Genomic DNA, 21547 nt, shown 5'->3' with positions numbered 1-21547 from the left:
CCAAAGGGATCTTAATTATTAAAACAATAAAAAGATTTTGCTATAAAGATAAATCTGCAGATTAAACCCAGTAGGGTTATTAGAGTAAGGCTCCAGTTTTAATCTGGTTTCTGTCAGTCAGGTTCTCCACCAGAAACTGGGTGAAAGCACAAAAGTCAGGGTCAGCAGAAACAATGGTCAGCTTGGTATTACTTTCCACCCCTTTGCACAGTATTCCCTCAGGTCTGACCAATACTATCACTAAGGAGCTGCAGTTCATTTAGAACTTAATATGGGTCACATTAATCCTAATGCCAAGTATTATCATTCCCACTTTACAAAGAGGCAACAGAGAAACAAGAAGCTAAGGAATGCGCTCTAGTACACAGAGCTAGAAGCCAGCATAACTCGGATTTGTTTTTACTTTTATTATTTGTATGTATTTATTTTGACACAGGGTCTTGCTCTGTTGCCCAGGGTGGAGTGCAATGGTGCCATCATAGCTCACTGCAGCCTCGACCTCTGGGGCAGGCAATCCTCCCCTTAGCTTCCAGAGTAACTGGGACTACAGCTGAGAGCCAGCCACCATGCCTGGCTAATTTTTAAAATTTTTTATACAGATGAGTTCTTGCTATGTTGTCCAGGATGGTCTCAAAGTCCTGGTCTCAAGCAATTCTCTCTCCTTGGCCTCCCAAAGTGCTGGGATTGCAGGCATGAGCCACTGTGCCCAGCCATAACCCAGATTTGAACTGAATGCAAAGCATTCTTTCCTTAAGATTGAAATGGCTCTGAACAACTTTGATAGTCTCTGGACAGGTAAACAGAGGCCCAAACATGAAAGACTTGTGAGTTCTGTTAGGTGTTGGGATACCCGTGGGACAATGCAATGGAGCTGTTCAGGGGGTGGCTCCACATGTAGATCAGAGAAGTGGCCTTATCCAGAGACAGTGACTTGGGAGTTACTAATATATAAAAGTTTGGGGCCGGGCACGGTGGCTCATGCCTGTAATCCCAGCACTTTAGGAAGCTAAGGCAGGCGGATCACGAGGTCAGGAGTTCAAGACCACCCTGGCCAACATGGTGAACGCTGTCTTTACTAAAAATACAAAAATTAGCTGGGCATGGTATCGGGTGCCTGTAATCCCAGCTACTCAAGAGGCTGAGGCAGGAGAATCGTTTGGACCCCGGGAGTTGGAGGTTGCAGTGAGCCAAGATTGCACCATTGCACTCCACCCTAGGCGACAGGGCAAAACTCCATCTGAACAACAACAAAAAAAAGTTTGGGTGTGGAACTGGCAAGGTGGCTCACCCCTGTAATCCTAGCACTCTGGCAGGCTGAGGCAGGAGGATTGCTTGTGGCCACTAGTTTGAAGCAAGCCTGGGCAACATAGCAAGACTCCATCTCTACAAAAAATAAAAATAAAAGTTTGGATGTGGATGGGATCACTCAAAGGCTTACAGGATCTCTGAGATATACTAACACTTAAAGGATGAACGGGAAAAATCTACAGTGTAGGCACAGAAATGCCTAGAAATGAGAGAAAAAAACAGGAGTGCATACTGCCTCAGAAACACCAAGAGTAGTTTGGGAAGAAAGGAGTCAACAATAACAACTATCAAAGGAATGAATGGCCAACAGTGTAGCCTCAAGTAGGGTAGTGTGAGTAGTTGATAGACCAAAAATCCTCAACAAAATACTAGCAAACAGATTCAACAGCATACTGAATGCATTATATACACCATGGCCAAGTGGGATTTATCCCAGGAATACAAAGGTAGTTCAGCATTAGAAAATCAATCAATGCCAACACACCTCATTAACAGAAAAAGTAAAGAATTGCATACATGATCCCACAATTGATGCTGAAAAGGCATGACAAAATCCAACATGCTTTCATGATTTAAAAAAAAAAACTCATAAAACTAGGAATAGAAGTGAAATTCCTCAACATAATAAAGTATATTTATGAAAAACCCAGGGCCAACATCATATTCAAAGATAAAAGTAATGAAAGCTTTCCCCTAAACATCAGCAACAAGACAAGGATGCCCATTTTCACCACGGCTATTCAGCACTGTACTAAAAGTTGTAGACTGATCAATGAGGCACTAAAATGAAATAAAAGGCATCCAAATTGGAAAGAAAGTAAAAGTATCTCTATTCATAATTATATGATCCTATTTATATTAAAAAAAAAATCCACCCCCTTCACCACCCCCACCAAAAAAAACTAGAGCAATAAACAAATTCAGCTAAGTTGTAGGATATAAGATCAACAAGCCAAAATCAGTGTTTCTATACACTAGCAATGAACATAGCAAAAAGGAAATCAAGGAAACAATTATATTTATAATAGCATCCAAAAGCATAAAATACCTAGGAATAAATTTAACCAAGGAGATAAAAGTATTGCTTTAAGAAATTTTTAAAAAGACTTGAATAAATGGAAATATATCCTGTAATCATGGATAGGAAGACTTATTGTTATTAAGGTTAAAATGTTAATGCTACTCAAAGCAATCTACAGATGCAACACAATCCTATCAAAACTTTTTGCAGAAATGGAAAAGACAATCCTTAAATTCACACAATATTGTAAGGAGTTCAGAATAGCCAAAAAGATCCTTAAAAAATAGAGCAAAATCAAAGGACTCTCTTTTCTTCTTTTTTTTTTTTTTTTTTTGAGACAGGGTCTCACTCTAATGATATATTAGTCAGGGTTCTCTCTAGAGGGACAGAATTAATAGAGGGGAGTTTATTCAGTATTAACTTACATGATCACAAGTTCCCGCAATAGGCTGTCTACAAGCTTGAGAAGCAAGGAGAGCCAGTCCAAGTCTCAACAATGAAGAACTTGGAGTGTGATGTTCAAGGGCAGGAAGCACCCAGCACAGGAGAAAGATGTAGGCTGGGAGGCTAGGCCAGTCTCTCCTTTTCATGTTTTTCTGTCTGCTTTATATTCGCTGGCAGCTGATTAGATTGTGCCCACCAGATTAAGGGTAGATCTGCCTTCCCCAGTCCACTGACTCAAATGTTAATCTCCTTTGGCAACACCCTCACAGACACACCCAGGATCAATACTTTGTATCCTTCAATCCAATCAAGTTGACACTCAGTATTAACCATTTCAACCAGCCCTTGTCAACATGAACCCATATACATTTCCTGAGATTATACATAATCTTCAAATAAAGACAATAATAAGGTCATAATTACACCTAAAATAATACAACTATCCTTTGTACAACCAGAAATGCACCAATCCCCAACCCAAATACTACAATATAAATACTTAAATGCCGATATGAAGGCAATAAATCTTATGTTACATGATAAAGGAAAAAGGAAATAAAATGAAGAGATTTCTTAGTACAAACGTATATATGCACAAACATGTTTTTAACAAAAGGAGAAAATACTCATGATGATTACAATCCCTGTTTCCGCAGCTGGTCACATGGTCATAGCTGGTATTGATGACTACCTTCTTCTACTACCCATTCTGTATTCCCTTTGCCTTCAGCAAGCACCTCGGCAGGTCGTGATTTTTTTTCCTGATGGAGTGATCCAAACTTTCATTCCTGAAGGGTCTGGGCCATTTGTAGTCCTGGCTGGATTGGGCTATTTTAGTTTCCCATTGACCTTAATCAGAGGGCGTAGTAATAATACTAAGAGATGCCCTCATGGATCTGCTGCATTCCATGCATATTCTTCCTTACCTCCATTGTGGAGTAGACTGATTTTGTCTTGAGAGTCTGGGTCAATCACCCCAGCCAACACTGTGACTCCATCCTTAGCCGGTTGACTTAAAGGTAGGAGGAGCACAAAGTGTCCAGGTGACAATCTTAACTTCCAGTTTAACAGGATCATTGTTGTGTCTCCTTGTGGCAGCATTCCTCCCTGTAGAACTAAGACCTCTAGGCCAGCAGAACGTAATGTCACAAGAACAGGAAGCAAAAATTTTGCTAGTGGATTGCTAGGGGTGATGGTGAGTGGTACCACTTCCACTTCCACCCCTTGATTCCTGGACCCATGAATCCTGGCTATGGGAGGAAGAGTACCATATATTGGACACTGATTCAGAGCATACGCGGCCTTCCGGAGAACTTTGCCCCAGCCCTGCAAAGTATTGTCATTTAGTTGATGTTGTAATTGTGACTTCAAAAGGCCATTCCACCATTCTATCAATTCAGCTGCTTCAGGATGATGGAGAACATGGTAAGACCAGTGAATTCCATGAGCACGAGCCCACTGCCACACTTCTTCAGCCATAAAGTGAGTGCCTTGGTCAGAGGTAATGCCGTGTAGAATAACATGATGGCAGATAAGGCATTCCATGAGTCCATGGATGGTGGTCCTGGCAGAAGCATTGGGTGCTTCTTCCAAGTCCCTGACCATCCAGCCAAACCATTGGCTACAACCCATGAATCAGTGTATAATCACACATCTGGCCATTTCTCCTTCCATGCAAAGTGTACCACCAGGTGCACTGCTTGAAGTTCTGCCCACTGGGAAGATTTCCCTTCACTGCTGTCCTTCAGGGATGTCCTGGAAAGGGGCTATATTGCTGCAGCTGTCCACTTTTGGGTGGTACCTGCATATTGTGTAGAACCATCTGTGAACCAGGCCCTAGTCTTCTCTTCCTCTGTCAACTGATCACAGGAAACTCCCCAGGAGGCCATCGGTGCAGGCTGGGGGAGAGAAGGCAGGGTGGCAGGAGTGGAGACCATGGGCATTTGAGCCACTTCCTCATGTAACTTATTTGTGCCTTCAGAACCTGCTTGAGCCTGATCACATATAGACCACCTCCATTTGATGATGGAAGGTTGCTGTGCACAACCCACCTTATGGCTAGATGGGTCAGAAAGCACTCAGTTCATGATAGGCAGTTCAGGTCACATGGTGACTTGACCCATAGTCAAATGTTCAGTTTCCACCAAAGCCCAGTAACAGGCCAAGAGCTGTCTCAAGAGGAAAGTAGTTATCTGCAGAAGATGGCAGGGCCTTGCTCCAAAATCCTAGAGGCCTCCACTGTGATTCATCTATGGGGGCCTGCCAAAGGCTCCAAACGGCATCCCTATCTGACACTGACACCTCAAGCACCATTGGATCTGCTGGGTCATATGGCCCAAGTGGCAGAGCAGCTTGCACAGCAGCTTGGACCTGTGGCAGAGCCTTCTCCTGTTCTGGACCCTGCTCAAAATCGGCCGCCTTTCAGGTCACTCAATAAATGGGCTGGAGTAACACACCCAGATGAAGAATGTGTTGCCTCCAAAATCCAAATAGGCCTTGTGACACCAGGCATTGTGTCTCTTTCTTGGTTGTAGGAGGGGCCAAAGGCCCCTTCACCTCAGAAGGAAGATCTTCCTTCACCTCAGAAGGAAGATCTTCCTTCACCTCAGAAGGAAGATCTTCCTTCACCTCAGAAGGAAGATCTTCCTTCACCTCAGAAGGAAGATCTTCCTTCACCTCAGAAGGAAGATCTTCCTTCACCTCAGAAGGAAGATCTTCCTTCACCTCAGAAGGAAGATCTCGACAGGCCCCATACCACTGGACCCCAGGAAATTTCACTGAGGTAGAAGGTCCCTGAATTTTGGTCAGATTTATTTCCCATCCTCTTGCATGCAAATGTCTCACCAGTAAGTCCAGTGTGTTTGCTACTTCTTGCTCACTAGATCCAATCAGCATAATGTCATCAATATAATGGACCAGTGTGATATCTTGCCGAAGCAAAAAGCAATCAAGCTCTCTCCGAATAAGATTATGACACAAAGCCAGAGAGTTGATATACTCCTGAGGTAGGGCAGTAAAGGTATATTGGTAACCTTGCCAGCTGAAGACAGATTGCTTCTGGTGGGCCTTATAGACAGGAATGGAGAAAAAGGCATTTGCCAAGTCAACGGCTGCATACCAGGAACCAGGAGATGTGTTAGTTTGCTCAAGCAATGAAACCATATCTGGTACAGCAACTGCAATTGGAGTCACCACTTGGTTAAGCTGACAATAATCCACTGTCATGCTCCAAGATCCATCGGTCTTCTGCACAGGCCAAATGGGGGAGTTGAATGGGAATGTGGTGGGACTCACCACCCCTGCCTTTTTTTCTTTTTTTTTTTTGAGACAGTCTCACTCTGTCACCAGGCTGGAGTGCAGTGGCACGATCTCGGCTCACTGCAACCTCTGCCTCCCAGGTTCAAGCAGTTCTCCTGCCTCAGCCTCCTGAGTAGCTGAGACTACAGGCGCGCACCACCATGTCCAGCTAATTTTTTTTTTTGTATTTTTAGTAGAGATGGGGTTTCACCATGTTGCCCAGGATGGTCTCGATCTCTTGACCTCGTGATCTACCCACCTTGGCCTCCCAAAGTGCTGGGATTACAGGGGTGAGCCACCGTGCCCAGCCAGCCCTATCCCTGCATCTTTTAAGTCCTTGATGGTGGCACTAATCTCTGCAATCCCTCCAGGGATGCGATATTATTTATGATTTACTATTTTTCTAGGTAGAGGCAGCTCTAGTGGCTTCCATTTGGCCTTTCCCACCATTAACAGCCTTCACCCTACCAGTGAGGGAGCTAATGTGGGGGTTCTGCCAGCTGCTAAGTATGTCTATGCCAATTATGCATTCTGGCACTGGGGAAATGACCACAGGATGAGTCCAGGGACCCACTGAACCCGCTGTAACTCCTGAGCTAAAACTCCATTAATTACCTGAACTCCATAAGCCCATACTTTAACTGGAGGACCACAATGATGTTATGGGTCTCCTGGAATCAATATCAGCTCAGAGGCAGTGTCCAGTAGTACCTGAAATGTCATTTCCCTTTCCCCAGTGCACAGTTACCCTGGTAAAAGGCCAGAGGTCTCCTTGGGGAAGGATGGGAGAAAGATTCACTGCATAAATTGTTGGTACTGTAGTGGGGTCCTTCCTCAAGGGGACCCAGCCTCCACTTCATTCAAGGGGTTCTGGGTCTGCAAACTGGCTCAAGTCTGGAAATTAATTGAGAAGCCATGATTCTCTGTTTTTATAATTCAAATTATTCTTTTGTCCATTTGACCTAGAAGTTTTCTGCTTGTATAAATTAAGTAGGAATGCAGTAGGCTTCCTATCAATTTCACTTCTAGGAACACCGTGATTAATTAGCCAATGCCAGAGCTGTACATGAGTCAGACTATTCTGACTGCTGCTTTGCCTCTACTGTCCATTATGGTAGCTACGTCCACCTTGCTTTTGACGGTTGAGTGCCACCACTTGGCTCCTGCCACCTCAGGATCCAGTTATTCCCATTGTATTTAAATTTTGTAGGTGAGTGACTGCAGTTCGCACTGTTAGATCTGACATACAGAGAAGAGCAATTACACGGCTCTTCAAAGATGCAGGTGCTCCCCTCACAAATCTATCTTACAAGGCATTCATCAAGGGTATATCTTCTGGACCCTCCCAGCTGGGATGAGTAGGTCTAAAGTGACCAATCCACTTCACCATCCCAATCTCCCTAAGCCTTTGGATCCCTTCCTCTACATTAACCCAAGGGAGATCAGGCATTTCCAGCTGGCTCACAGTGGGCCATCTTTTAATCCATAATTCAGCTAACCAAGCAAATAAACTATTATAAGCTTTTTTTTTTTTAACTCTCCAAGCTGCAACATTAAAAGCAGAGTCCCTACTTCATGGGCCCAAATCAATAAATTCAGCCTGATCCAACTCTATGTTCTTTCCACCATTATCCCACACCCTTAATATCCATTCCCATGCCTGTTCTCCAGATTTCTGTTTATATAAATTATAGAACTCAAACAGTTATTTTTGAGTGTAGTGCACCTCCTTATGGGTCACACTCTCAACCTCACCTCTAGGGGCCGGCCAGAGGTCCCTGGCAGGACTTTAGTCTAGTTATAGGTCTAGAAGCAAACAAGGTTGTTGGGGGTGGCTTCTGAGGAGAAACAACATTATCTTGCCTGGCAACTGCCTCAGGGGAGGCCATCACTGTTGCATCAGGCAGTGCAGGATTTATCTCCTCAGACAAAGGTGGAAAGGCTGATGGCAGCATGGATCAGGGAGGGGATGTTGCCACTACTGGGTATGGGGAACCTGTTCCTTCTGGCAAAAGAAAGGTTCATCAGAGTTTACAAATTCAGTGTCCCCAGTTTCATCAAGGTCCTCCTACACATCCCCATTCCAAGTTGTAGGGTCCCATTCTTTTCCAATCAATGCCCTTATTTTAATGGTAGACACCTGGCAAGGCTGTGCATGCACCTTTTGTTGCAGGTCAGCCACTCACATGATGAGAGCTTGTGCCTGTTTTTCCACAATTTCAGCTCTTTCTCTACAGGAGATAAGACTCTCACTCACGGCAAACTTAGCAGATTTGAGGCTCAGTATCTGCTTCTGAAGCTGAGAGACAGAATCCCTGAGTTCATCATTTTCTTTCACTACTTTGTCCATTGAACTTAGGAGCAACCAACCGGCTTCATTATGTTCCTTGGTTCTCCACCTACGGTCAAAGGTATTATGTATAGAGTCACTAAACTCACTGCCTCTCATGAGTGATGAATCAGGAGTGTCAAATGCATTTATTTTGCATAACTCTCTAAACACTTCACATCAAGGACTATCAGTGTTCTCCATACTATTAGAAGTAGAGTCCTTTGCATTTTTGGGTCTAATCATATTAAGCAGCCAACTCCAGAAACCCCAAAACCAACGAAAGAACTCCATCCTTAATATTCTGTTCCTCTAGAACCACTCCAGATACTAAAATCTATACTAGTCAGGTTTCTCTAGAGGGACAGAACTAATAGGACATACATTTATTCAGTATTAACTTACACGATCACAAGGTCCCACAATAGGCTGTCTGCAAGCTTGAGGAGCAAGGAGAGCCAGTCCAAGTCTTGAAACTGAAGAACTTGGAGTCTAATGCTCGAGGGCAGGAAGCACCCAGCATGGGAGAAAGATGTAGGCTGCTGGGAGGCTAGGCCAGTCTCTCCTTTCATGTTTTTCTGCCTGCTTATATTCGCTGGCAGCTGATTAGATTGTGCCCACCAGACTTAATGTTAATCTCTTTCAGCAATACCCTCACAGACACACCCAGGATCAATACTTTGTATCCTTAAATCCAATCAAGTTAACACTCAGTATTAACCAGCACAAACGCCAAGGCTGGAGGGCAGTGGTAGGCTCAATATAGCCTCAAACTTCTGGCCTCAGCCTCCCAAAGTGCTAGTATTACAGGCGTGAGCCACTGCACCCAGTCTCACTCTTCTGGATTTCAAAGCTTACTAAAAGCTAGAGTAATCAAAACAGTGTGGTATTAGCATAAGGAAAGACACATAGACCAATGGAAAGGAACTGAGAGTTGATAAACCATACATCTATGGCCAGTTGATTCTTGACAAGGGTGCCAAGTCTATTCAATAGGAAAAGAACAGGTTTGTTTTTTGTTTGTTTGTTTTTTTAAACAAATGGTGATGTGACAACTGGATTTCCACATACTAAAAACAAACAAAAACAAAACAGAAAACAAAACTAAGTTGGACGCTCTTTTGGAAAAACTCTCAAACTGTTTTTCCTCTACTCTCACACCACCACAATAATCATCAACATAGAAGACTTCTGTGACCAAATGTGTGAGGGTTTATCCCCAGGCACCAAGCAGCGGATACTAGCTGGGCATCTTCCAGTTCAGTTCTGATGCTATATGCCTAGAGATAGTGTCAGATTCCACAGGATGAGGGCTCAGTCCCCAAGGCTGCCTCCTACTCCAGACACCAGTTACAAGTCCAGGCCTCCAGAACTTCTCACCAACAGGCTTCAAGTTAGGGTTCCCATGACCCCCCCTCTTTGAGTTCAATTAATTTGCTGGAGCAGGTCACTGAACTCCAGACAACATGTTTACTGGCTTATTGCAAAGGATACTGCAAGGGTTACAGAGGAAGAGGTGCCTAGGGTGGCTAGGCACCTTCCAGGAACCTCCCTGTGTTCAGCTATCAGGGAGGAAAATTTTTGAAGTCAGCATTCCTTCCCTCAGAGTATGCAGCAGGACCCTCTCTGGGGAGGGTCTTCTGACCCACAATCAGAAAGGCAGAGTAAGATTAGAGTCCTGCCCTGGGGAAGGTGAAAGGAGGTCTGGAGAGATTGTTTCCTGAAGCCTGAGATAGCCAGCATTATGACAAAAGTCTGTAACAAGGGCTATGGGAGTTGTATAAGCCAAGAACTATGACCAAAAACATATATATATGGATATACACACACACATAGGTAATACCATACACATTTACCTCATACAGTATATAAGAATTAAAATGGATCAATAATCCAATAACCTAAATACAAGAGCTAAAATCATAAAAATCTTAGAAAAACACAGGAGTTGCCCAGGCACAGTGGCTCATGCCTGTAATCCCAGCACTTTGGGAGGCTGAGGTGGGAGAATGTCTTGAGCCCAGGGGTTCAAGACCACCCTGAGTAACACAGTGAGACCCCTGTCTGTACAAAAAATAAAAATGAAAAAATTAGGCAGGGATGGTGCCATGTGCCTGTAGTCCAGGCTACCTGGGAGGCTGAGGTAGGAGGATCACTTGAGCCCAGGAGTTAGAGGCTGCAGTGAGCTATGATTGTGCCACTCTGCACTTCAGTCTGGGCAACAGAGTAAGACCTTGTCTAAAAAAAGGAAGGAAGGAAGGAAGGAAGAAAGGGAGGAAGGAAGGAAGGAAGGAAGGAAGGAAGGAAGGAAGGAAGGAAGGAAGGAAAAAAAAGAAAACACAGGAGTAAATCTTCAAACATTGGATTTGACAATGGATTCTTATATATGATATCAAAAGTACAAGCAACAAAAGAAAAAAAATCTGAAAAAAATCTTTCTTAAGGGGGGCTCTGAAAAAAAATAGATAAATTGGACTTCATATAAAAATTAAAAACTTGTGCATCCAGCAAAAGAAACTACCATCAGAGTGAACAGGCAACCTACAAAATGGGAGAAAATTTTTGCAATCTACTCATCTGACAAAGGGCTAATATCCAGAATCTACGAAGAACTCAAATAAATTTACAAGAAAAAACAACCCCATCAAAAAGTGCGCAAAGGATGTGAACAGACACTTCTCAGAAGAAGACATTTATGCAGCCAATAGACATGAAAAAATGCTCATCCTCACTGGCCATCAGAGAAATGCAAATCAAAACCACAATGAGATACCATCTCACACCAGTTAGAATGGTGATCATTAAAAAGTCAGGAAACAACAGGTGCTGGAAAGGATGTGGAGAAATAGGAACGATTTTACACTGTTGGTGGGACTGTAAACTAGTTCAACCATTGTGGAAGACAGTGTGGTGATTCCTCAGGGATCTAGAACTAGAAACACCATTTGACCCAGCCATCCCATTACTGGCTATATACCCAAAGGATTATAAATCATGCTGCTATAAAGACACATGCACACGTATGTTTACTGAGGCACTATTCACAATAGCAAAGACTTGGAACCAACCCAAATGTCCATCAGTGATAGACTGGATTAAGAAAATGTGGCACATATACACCATGGAATACTATGCAGCCATAAGAAATGATGAGTTCATGTCCTTTGTAGGGACATGGATGAAGCTGGAAACCATCATTCTCAGTAAACTATCGCAAGGACAAAAAACCAAACACCACATGTTCTCACTCATAGGTGGGAATTGAACAATGAGAACACTTGGACACAGGAAGGGGAACATCACACACCGGGGCCTGTCGTGGGGTGAGGGGAGTGGGGAGGGATAGCATTAGGAGATATACCTAATGTAAATGACAAGTTAATGAGTGCAGCACACCAACATGGCACATGTATACATATGTAACAAACCTGCACATTGTGCACATGTACCCTAGAACTTAGAGTATAATAATAAAAAAAAAAGTCAAAATGAGTTGCTGCACCCTAAAAAAAAAAAAAAAAAAAACTTCTGCATCAAAGGAAATTATCAAAAAACTTAAAAGATAGTCCACAGAATGGGAAAAGTACTTGCAAATAATATTTAATAAGGGTCTAGTAAAAATGCACAAAGAGGGCGGGCACAGTGGCTCACGTCTGTAATCCCAGCACTGTGGGAGGCCAAGGCAGGTGGATCACCTGAGGTCAGGGGTTCGAGACCAGCCTGGCCAACATGATGAAACTCCATCTCTACTAAAATACAAAAATTTAGCCAGGCGTGGTGGTGGGAGCCTGTAATCCCAGCTACTCGGGAGGCTGAGGCAGAAGAACTGCTTGAACCTGGGAGGCGGAGGTTGCAGTGAGCCGAGATCATGCCATTGCACTCCAGCCTGGGCAACAAGAGCAAAACTCCATCTCAAAAAAAAAAAAAAAAAAAAAAAAAAAAAAAAAAAAAAAAAGGCAAAGAACTTGAATAGACATTTCTCCAAAGAGGAAATACAAATAGCCAATAGGGATTGAAGAGACAGTCAACATAATTAGTTCTTAGGAAAATGCAAATTAAAACCATAAGGAGTTACCACTACATACCGATTAAGAGGGCTATAACCAAAAAGGCAGACAATAACAAGTGCTGGCAAATATGTAAAGAAATTGGAACCCTTATTGCAGGTGGGAATGTAAAATGGGATAGCTACTTTGGAAAACAGTCTGCACTTCCTCAAAGTTAAACACAGAGTTAGTATATCACCCAGCAATTCCACTCCCAAATAATGCACAAGAAAATCTAAAACATCTGTTCAAACAAAAATCTGTATATGAGCGTTCATGACAGCATTATTCATAATAGCCAAAAAGTGGAAACAACCCAAAGGTCCATCAGCTGGTGAATAAAGAAAATCTGGTATTATCTACACAATGGAATATTATTTCTACATAAAAAGGAATGAAGTACTAATGCAAGATGCAACATAGATGAACCTTGAAAACATTATGTTAAGTGAAAGACAGATACAAAAGTCTACATACTGTGATTCCATTTGTATGAAATACTCAAGATAGGCAAATCCATACAAACAAAAGTAGACTAGTGGTTGCCAGGGGCCAGGGGAAGGGTAAAATGGGCAGTAACTGCCAATGGGTATGGAATTTCTTTTGGGGATGATAAAAATGTTCTGAAATTAGATTGTGGTGATAGTTGTACCACTTCATGAATATACTAAAATTCGCTGAATTTGAAAAGGATGGATTTTACTATATATGAATTATATTAAAATATTTTTAATGCTTATCTTACCTCACTTTTGACAACAAAGGGTATTATTTTTTCTATCTCAGCCAATTTGGTAGGAAAGAAAAAGAATCTATTTAATTTTCATTTTTATGAGTAATACAAAGTTTGCTGATCATTTCTATTTCTTCATTAGTGATTTGTCTGTTTGTATGCTTTGCCCAGTTTTATACTAGCACCTCATCTTTTTCTTATTGTTTTGTAGAAACTTTTCATATTATAAGGTTATCAACCCTTTGCCATCTTTCCTAGTTTGTCATTTGTCTTTTAGTTTTTTTTTAGGCGCCTAACATATACATGTTTTTCATTTTCACATAATCAAAATTATTCAGCTTTATGATTTTGTTCATTGTTTGAACTCCTGGAAATCCCTGACTTCCACCCTCCTGATCCTGCCAGTTCTAGCATAAGAGAAATACTGATCTATATTTTATTCTTCTGTTTGTGAGTGACTTTAATTTTCTTAGCTTTCATTTTTAAGTAGCAACACCAGCAGCACTGCAAAGGAGGGTAGATGCTCACTTTCCTCTGATTGCGTCTCTGTAAGGAGATAGATGGAATAAATACCAAATTCTTCGACAGCTACAGCTGTATGGTGATAGCCACTTCTTTCTTCTAAATGATCTCTACTAGAGAAGGCAAACAGATAGGGAGCTTCCAGGAAAAAGCCCATGAACTCAAATCCCCAAGTGTAATCATCCTGGCCAACAGGCAATTTGTTAATACTGGCCCTTAGCAGGAGAGGCAAAGAAAGCCTATCAATTGTCTTATCTCAGCACCTGACACAGAGTAGGTGCTCAATAATTGTCAGTTGTTAAATTAAATCCATCAGTTATGTTATACCCCAGTCGGGATCAACTGGGCCTGGCCAACCCGAGTGGAGTTCATAAAGGGACAGCATTACCAGCCAAGGTTACAAAACACAAATTGCTGCCTTTTTCCATGGTCCTGGAACATACCCCATAATGACTGGGAATGCTTTCCTGGAATGTGATGAGATGGAGAACCACATGTAAAGATTCCAACTTGATAACTTTCCTCTGGGCTTTAACATGATTTTCCTAAAAGTGACTGGGGTTGCTTCTCTTGTGTCCAAGCTCTAGCACCTCTTTTCGCACTCTATCAAACAATGTAACTTGTTTGAATGTAACTAGTTCAATGTAACTAGAGGTGAATGTAAACTAGTTCAATTGATTTCATTTTAAGATGAAAAGATTATGTCTGAGTTTCTGGCTATTTATCTACTTCATCTCAATTTACTTTGCTGATAAAAGAGAACTTACTGGTCTTAAAATTTATATTATATTATTTTTCTAAAAAAAAGATGGGGTCTCGTTATGTTGCCCAGGCTGGGATTGAGCTTCTGGCCTTAAGCAACCCTCAGCCTCCTGAGCTCCCTGGGACTATGAGTGCATGCCACTGTGCCTGGCTTAAAAATTATATTCTTTCTATCAGAAAGAAACTTACAGCATTCACTGCTTATATTCGGAGGAGAAATTCTCAAATAAATATTCCAAGCCTCTGTCTTGAGAAACTATCTTAGAAAAAGAGGAGCAAGCTGAGTGCGGTGGCATGCCTATAGTCCCAGTTACTTGGGAGCCTGAGGTGGGAGAATCTTTGGCCCAGGAGCTTGAATCCAGCCTGGGCGATATGGTGAGACTCTATCTCAAAAAGAAAAAAAGAAAAAGAGAAGCAAATGAACATAAAAACAAGCAGAAGGAAGAAAATAATAAACTGTGATCATAGCTGTAGTGAGCTATGATCACACCTCTGCACTCTAGCCCGAACAACAGAGCAAGACCCTATCTCTGAAAAAGAAAAACTTACAAGAAACTCTTCAAGACTTTGACTTAGGCAAAGTGTTCATAGACATAACATCAAAAGCACAGTCCCTTTAAAAAACTGGATAAATTGTACTTCTACAAAATGAAAAACCTTTGCTCTGTAAAAGACTGTTAAAAGAATGAAAAAAGCTACAGACAAAAAATTTTTTCAAATCTCATATATAACAAAAACCTTGCATCAAGATTATAAAAAGAATTCTCAGGACTTAACAGTAGGAAAACAACAACCCAATTTTTGAAAATTGGTGGAATAATTTGAAGAGACACTTCACAAAAAGTAATATAGAGATGGTAAAGATTCTCATCAGGAAAATGCAAATTAAAACTGATGAGAAACCACTATACACCTAATAGAATGGGTAAAAAGGGAAAACAATATCAATACCAAATGCTGGCAAGGAGGCAAGGACGAGAAGCATCTAGAACTCTCATATGTTACTAATGGCAACGCAAAATGGTATAGCCACTCTGGAAAACAGTCAGGCAACTTCCAATAAAGTTAAACATATACTTGCCATATGACCCAGCAGTCCCACTCTTAGCTATTTACTCAGGGGAAATGAAAACATATGTTTACACAAAAACCTGCACATGAGTGTGTATAGCAGTTTTTACTCATAATTACCGAATACTGGAAATAACCTGAATGTCCTTGAATAACCGAATGTATAAACTTTGGTACAACTATTAATGGAATGCTACTCCGCAGTAAAAAGGAATGAGAATGATACATGCAGCTACATGAATGAATCTCAGTGACATGCTAAGTGAAGGAAGCTAGACTCAAAAGGTGACATACTTTCCAGTTCCATTTATAGGACATTCTGGAAAAGGTAAAGCTATAGGAATACAGAAGAGCTGGGGTGAGGGAAGGGTTTCACTGAAAGGACAGCAAGAAGGCCTTTTTGGGTGGTAGAACTGTTCTGTATCCTGACTATGGTAATGGTTACATGAAACCGTACATGTATTAGAACTGTATATTCAAAAGGTCCATTTTTACTATATATAAAATTTTAAAATAACAATTTCAAAACAATAGGAAGTAATATAGTTTATACTTCATCTCACTTCAGATAAGATTTAAAATGGTTTCCTTTAACTGTAAGACATATGGTTAATTATGCAAAGCTAAATATAAACCCTAAGAAGATTTGCTGCCAGATCGTATTTACAATCTGGCTAAAAGGCAAGCCTGAATCCTTGAAAAACTGGTTACCTTAATTTCTCCCTTTTGAATCCTTTTTATGTTCTCTCTTCCTTCTCACCTCTCTGATTGTCTTCCTCTTTCTCGCTCCCTCCCTTTCTGTTCCTTTGTCTTTATACAATCTTAACTGATTGTCTTTTAATCTGAAGTGTACACATTACATTCTTTTTTGTCACTTAAAAAATTAAAACTCGTTCTTTATTTTTAGAATTGAATGAACTGAACATTTTGTATCTCTCTCAAAATTAGAATATTCTGTCAAATTACTTACAAGTTGATTTTTACTTGTGAATGATTTTCAAAATTGATAATATCTCCCCTTCCACTGCCCTGCCACTGCCAGTTGCTCAGGTGTTCTCAAGAAGGAGGAAAAAATCTTTTTTTCTTTTTTTGTTTTTTGAGATGGAGTCTCGCTCTATTGCCCAGGCTGGAGTGCAGTGGCACCACCTTGGCTCACCACAACCTCCGCCTCCCAGGTTTAAGCCACTCTCCTTCCTCAGCCTCCTGAGTAACTGGGATTACAGGTGCATGCCATCACACCCAGCTAATTTTTGTATTTTGAGTAGAGACAGGGTTTCACCATGTTGGCCAGGCTGGTCTTGAACTCCTGACCTCGTGATGCACCTGCCTCGGCCTCCCAAAATGCTGGGATTACAGGTGTGAGCCACCGGGCACAGCTGACGGAGGGAAAAGTTTTTATGTCCCTTGTCAAGTGAGGAGGCAAATCTTTCCCCTCAAAGTTGACATAACTTTCGATGTTTTATATTATGAGGAGAACCCTTTATCTAGTCTAGATTCTCTTAAAATATTGTTTCAAGTGTTAAATTATACTTATATATTTGTTTTGATGTTTACATGTTTTGATGTAGCTTGTTTTGATGTTTATATGTAGTAGCACGACGCAGAAGAGCTGAATATTTACCAAAATAAAAGTTACGTTTTTTAACTTTTGCATATTTAAAATATTTTTGAAAAACACACACAGCAATTTTCTAGCAATGCATTCATTTTTGGCATATAAATGGGGCTACCCATACCTGTTTTGAAACCAACACATTTGTTTGCAATCAAGTAGATACATACAAAACAATTATCAAAGAGAGATATTTAAGGTTAACTTGCAAATGGTTTGCGTCAAATAAACACAGCCATTTACATTTAAAGGTGGTGACCAGGAATTAAACTGAGCACTAGAAAAAGGTGACAGGTTAAGAAGGAAAATGGGTTTGAGAGATTCTACCAAGCTGTATTAAGAAAAAGATGAGCGAAGCTGGCTTGTGAATTTACAAGGCAAAGCTAGAAAAACTTTGGTAGATTACGAATTTCTGTACAAATAGAAAAATTGAGCCAGCTCATCATATAAAAAGGCAGTCTTTTACATAACCTAAATAGAAAAGATATTTTACTCTTATCTCCACCGTCATCTTCATGTTTTCTTCCACTGTCTTTTCCTTCTTCATCTTCGGAGTTTTCTATTTCCTGAATAACCATCCTTTTCCCTTTGGTTTGAGTCTTAGATGCAGCTTCAGAATTTTTCAGATCTCTTTCAACCTCTGACAAGGTTTTCTGCAACATAATTACCATATTAAAGAAAATATTTTCCTTTAATAATAAATATAACCATTCTTTCAGGTAAAAACATAAAGATGTTGAAAAATGAATACAACTAAGACAAGGCTTTTTTTTGGTGGCCTTTGATTGTACTCATACATGACCACTGTAAAAAAAACACACACACACACAAAAAGCAGTGTAACAAGTATAAAAAATAAAAAATCACCTAAAATCTTGCCATTCAGATACTACTATTAACATTTTGATAATCATCTTTCTAGATGTTTCTATGCATATATACCCACAGAGATGTGTAGTTTTACACAAATGAAATCATGCTACATATGCCGTTTGTTTATTTAAAATATAGAGATGAGGTCTCACTATGTTGCCCAGTCTAGTCTCAAACCCGTGGGATCAAGCAATCCTCTCACCTCAGCCTCCTGAAGTTCTGGGATTACAGGCGTGAACTACCACACCCAGCCCACATTACTGTTTTAGAGTAATGCTGAAAATTCTGAAATATTTTATGCTGACTCTAATGAAAAATAGATATATCATCCTTTGTTGGATATACGATTTTCAAATATTTTCTCCCAGTCTGTGGTCTGTGGCTTTTTGTTTTGTTTTGTTTTGTTGTTGTTGTTGTTGTTTTTGAGACAGGGTTTCCCTCTGCTGCCCCGGCTGGAGTACAGTGGTGCAATCACAGCTCACTGCAGCCTTGACCTCCCGGGCTCAAATTATCGTCCCACCCCTGCCTCCCAAGTAGCTGGGACTACAGGCCCACACCACCATGTCTGGCTAACTTTTTAAATTTTTTGTGGAGATGAAGTTCAGCTGTCTTGCCCAGGCTGGTCTTAAACTCCTGGGATCAAGTGATCTGCCTGCCTCAGCCTCCTAAAGTGCTTGGATTACAGGTGTGAGCCACCATGCCCAGCTGTGGCTTGTCTTTTATTCTTCTAATAGTGTCTTTGAAAAGTAGATGTTTTAAATTTTGATGAAGTCCAATATATCAACTTTTTCTTTTATGGATTGTACTTTTCATGTCTTACATAAGAAATATTTGTCTAAGGTCATGAAGATTTTGTCTTATGTTTTCTTCTAGAACTTTTATATTTTATATCTTACATCAAAAAGTATATGATCCATTTTGAGTTCATCTTTGCATATGGTTAAGATAAAAATGCATTTGAAACCAGGCACAATGGCTCATGCCTGTAATCCTAGCACTTTGGGAGGTGGCGTGCACCTGTGGTCTCAGCTATACAGGAGGCTGAGATGGCAGGATTGCTTGAGCCTAGGAGGTGGAAGCTGCAGTGAGCCATGTTCCCACCACACTACAGTTGAGGCATCAGAGCAAGGCCCTGTCTCAAAAATAAATAAATAAACATAACCATTACAAAAAGGAAATACTAAGCCAGGCCCTAAACCTAAACCTAAAATGTTGACTTGACAAAAGCAGCTGATATTCTAGGAACATTAGCTGCTACTCAGAGACAGTGGGATAGGTAACCCAATAGGTGTATGTGGAAACTTAGTAACCATTTCTCCATGGGTTTCTCTTATTTCTGACTATACTGCCAGCAGAGGCACTAAACCACCTTCTTTCTGGACATCTCTAAGGATGTCTGTACTGAGAACAACCTTGGCAAACAGAAATAGTATTCATCTGCAGCGGAGAAGGCAGGTGTGTTGGCTCTCCAGTGTAATAAAGGTGATGCTTCCCTATGGAGCAGAGATTGGGCAGGTTTGCTTATACCCCGTCATAAAAGAAGCGGGTTTCCTAAATTTTTGTTTGTTTGAGATGGAGTCTCACTGTTGCCCCGGTTGGAATGCAGTGTTGGCCAGGCTGGTCTTGAACTCCTGATCTCACGTGATCTGCCTGCCTCAGCCTCCCAAAGAGCTGGGATTACAGACATGAGCCACTGCACCCAGCTGGTTTCCTAAATTTTTTATTTGTCAGCCATCACATAAATCCATTGAGTGTGCAACATCCATCTGGGCCACTCTACGTCACCCCTGTGGGACTTGGGAGCAAGGGTAACTGACATGAACGTGAAGCTCATCTGCTTGGAGTAACAAAATCTTTTGTGTTTGACTCAGGATATCTTGTATCCTCTGGTAGGCCACCTTGTTCATTTGTAAGCAGGGGAAAATCTCAGTTCTTGACACTTACCTCTACTCTTTAGGCCTGAATACAGATCCCCTAAGTGTATAACTGAGTCAGTCTGCTCAGTCAGGTAGCACATGCTATCAATGATGCTGTGCTTACCATGCTCCTTACAGAGAGAAACGCTCTTCAATGGCCACAGAGTTCACCCCTAATCCTACCTAGGAAGGTATCTTCTATACCACTCCACATGGCTCAGAGAAAAACATTGCCTACAACACTATAGGAAAAAGAAAAATTGATATTTGTCTTTCAGAGGAAGGTTTATAGTTTTGAAAAAAAATTTTAAGATTCTGCTTTCTTCCACTTCAAATAGATGTTAACGTTTTGGGGTGCCTGGAATATACCTACCTTTTAAAGCTATGACCTAATCTTCAACATAATTTGTTTGGGAAGATTGATACCACTTTAAAATAAATACAGAAACAGCCAACTACAGAATTAGGTGAGAAATCACATTCTATACTTACCTTGGCCAAATCATTATCAGGCTCAACATCTAGTACTTTACTCAAATCTTCTATAGCTTCCTGGAGCTTGTTTTGATGTTTATATGTAGTAGCACGACGCAGAAGAGCTGAAAATTTACCAAAATAAAAGTTATGTTTTTTAATATGTGGCATTATTTTGCATATATTTTGCAAGTGGAAGAATATGAGCAGCACAGAATACTTTAGGATGTAATTACCCAAAGCTCAACTACCCCCTTTTTCATGTTGATACACACATAGGAGATGACACTGAGGTACATAAAAGAGGCTGCATCAGCCAGCTGTCCCCTCTATAACAACCGTCTGGCCCTCTGGCAGCCCCAGGCCCCGCCAGCTTTTCCAAGGACTAAGAGATTTCATACCTCAACCCTTCACAGGCAACACACTGTATTGCAATATCGGAATGATTTTCACTGATAATCCTTTCCTTCTTATAATTATGGCGAGTATTATTTAGCCACTTTTTGAAAACATAAAATCCCTTATCAAAATTTAGTATATTGGCTAGGCACAGTGGCTCACGCCTGTAATCCCAACAATCTGGGGGCCTGAGGTGGGCAGATCACTTGAGGCCAGGAGTTCAAGACCAGCCTGGCCATCATGGCAAAATCCCATCTCTTCTAAATATACAAAAAAAATTAGCTTGGCTTGGTGGCACACATCTGTAATCCCAGCTACTCAGGAGACTGAGGCAGGAGAATTGTTTGAGCCTGGGAGGTGGAGGTTGCAGTGAGCCAAGATTGTGCCACTGTACTCCAGCCTGGGTGACGGAGCAAGACTCTGTCTCCAAAAAAAAAAAAAAGTATATTACTGACCAGCATCTAGCTCAGAATATGGCTCATTAGTGACATCTGTATAGCAATCTCTAAAATGATTAGAAGGAGTTACTTAGCATAGGGAACTGAGAGAATCCTGATGATTAAGTCAGTTAGGTCCAGAAATTAAGCACTTTGATAATTCGCATTTGATTTTTTGGGTACGTTTCAATGTATAATTTGATAATTATGTAATACTGACAATGAATGCCTCTCTAGACTCATCATTAACTATTATATAAGGAGAACTTTGTGTAATAAGTCATTACTTTGAAAAAGAATCAA

General features: G+C 41.0%; 1 protein-coding gene across 1 annotated transcript in view; it reads right to left on the bottom strand.

Annotated features, from left to right (window-relative positions):
- Window positions 1–21547, bottom strand: part of SPAG1 (sperm associated antigen 1) — an 83754-nt gene that overhangs the window by 29735 nt on the left and 32472 nt on the right. The window contains exons 9-10 of the mRNA XM_030794906.1: window positions 20427–20533; window positions 17639–17798 (exon numbers count right to left, since the gene is read on the bottom strand). Coding sequence (XP_030650766.1) covers window positions 17639–17798; window positions 20427–20533 — 267 coding nt within the window. The remainder of the gene's footprint in view (window positions 1–17638; window positions 17799–20426; window positions 20534–21547) is intronic.

This window comes from Nomascus leucogenys, chromosome 16, assembly GCF_006542625.1.
Source record: "Nomascus leucogenys isolate Asia chromosome 16, Asia_NLE_v1, whole genome shotgun sequence".
Taxonomy (NCBI): domain Eukaryota; kingdom Metazoa; phylum Chordata; class Mammalia; order Primates; family Hylobatidae; genus Nomascus; species Nomascus leucogenys.
This window is presented reverse-complemented; position numbering and strand designations above follow the sequence as displayed.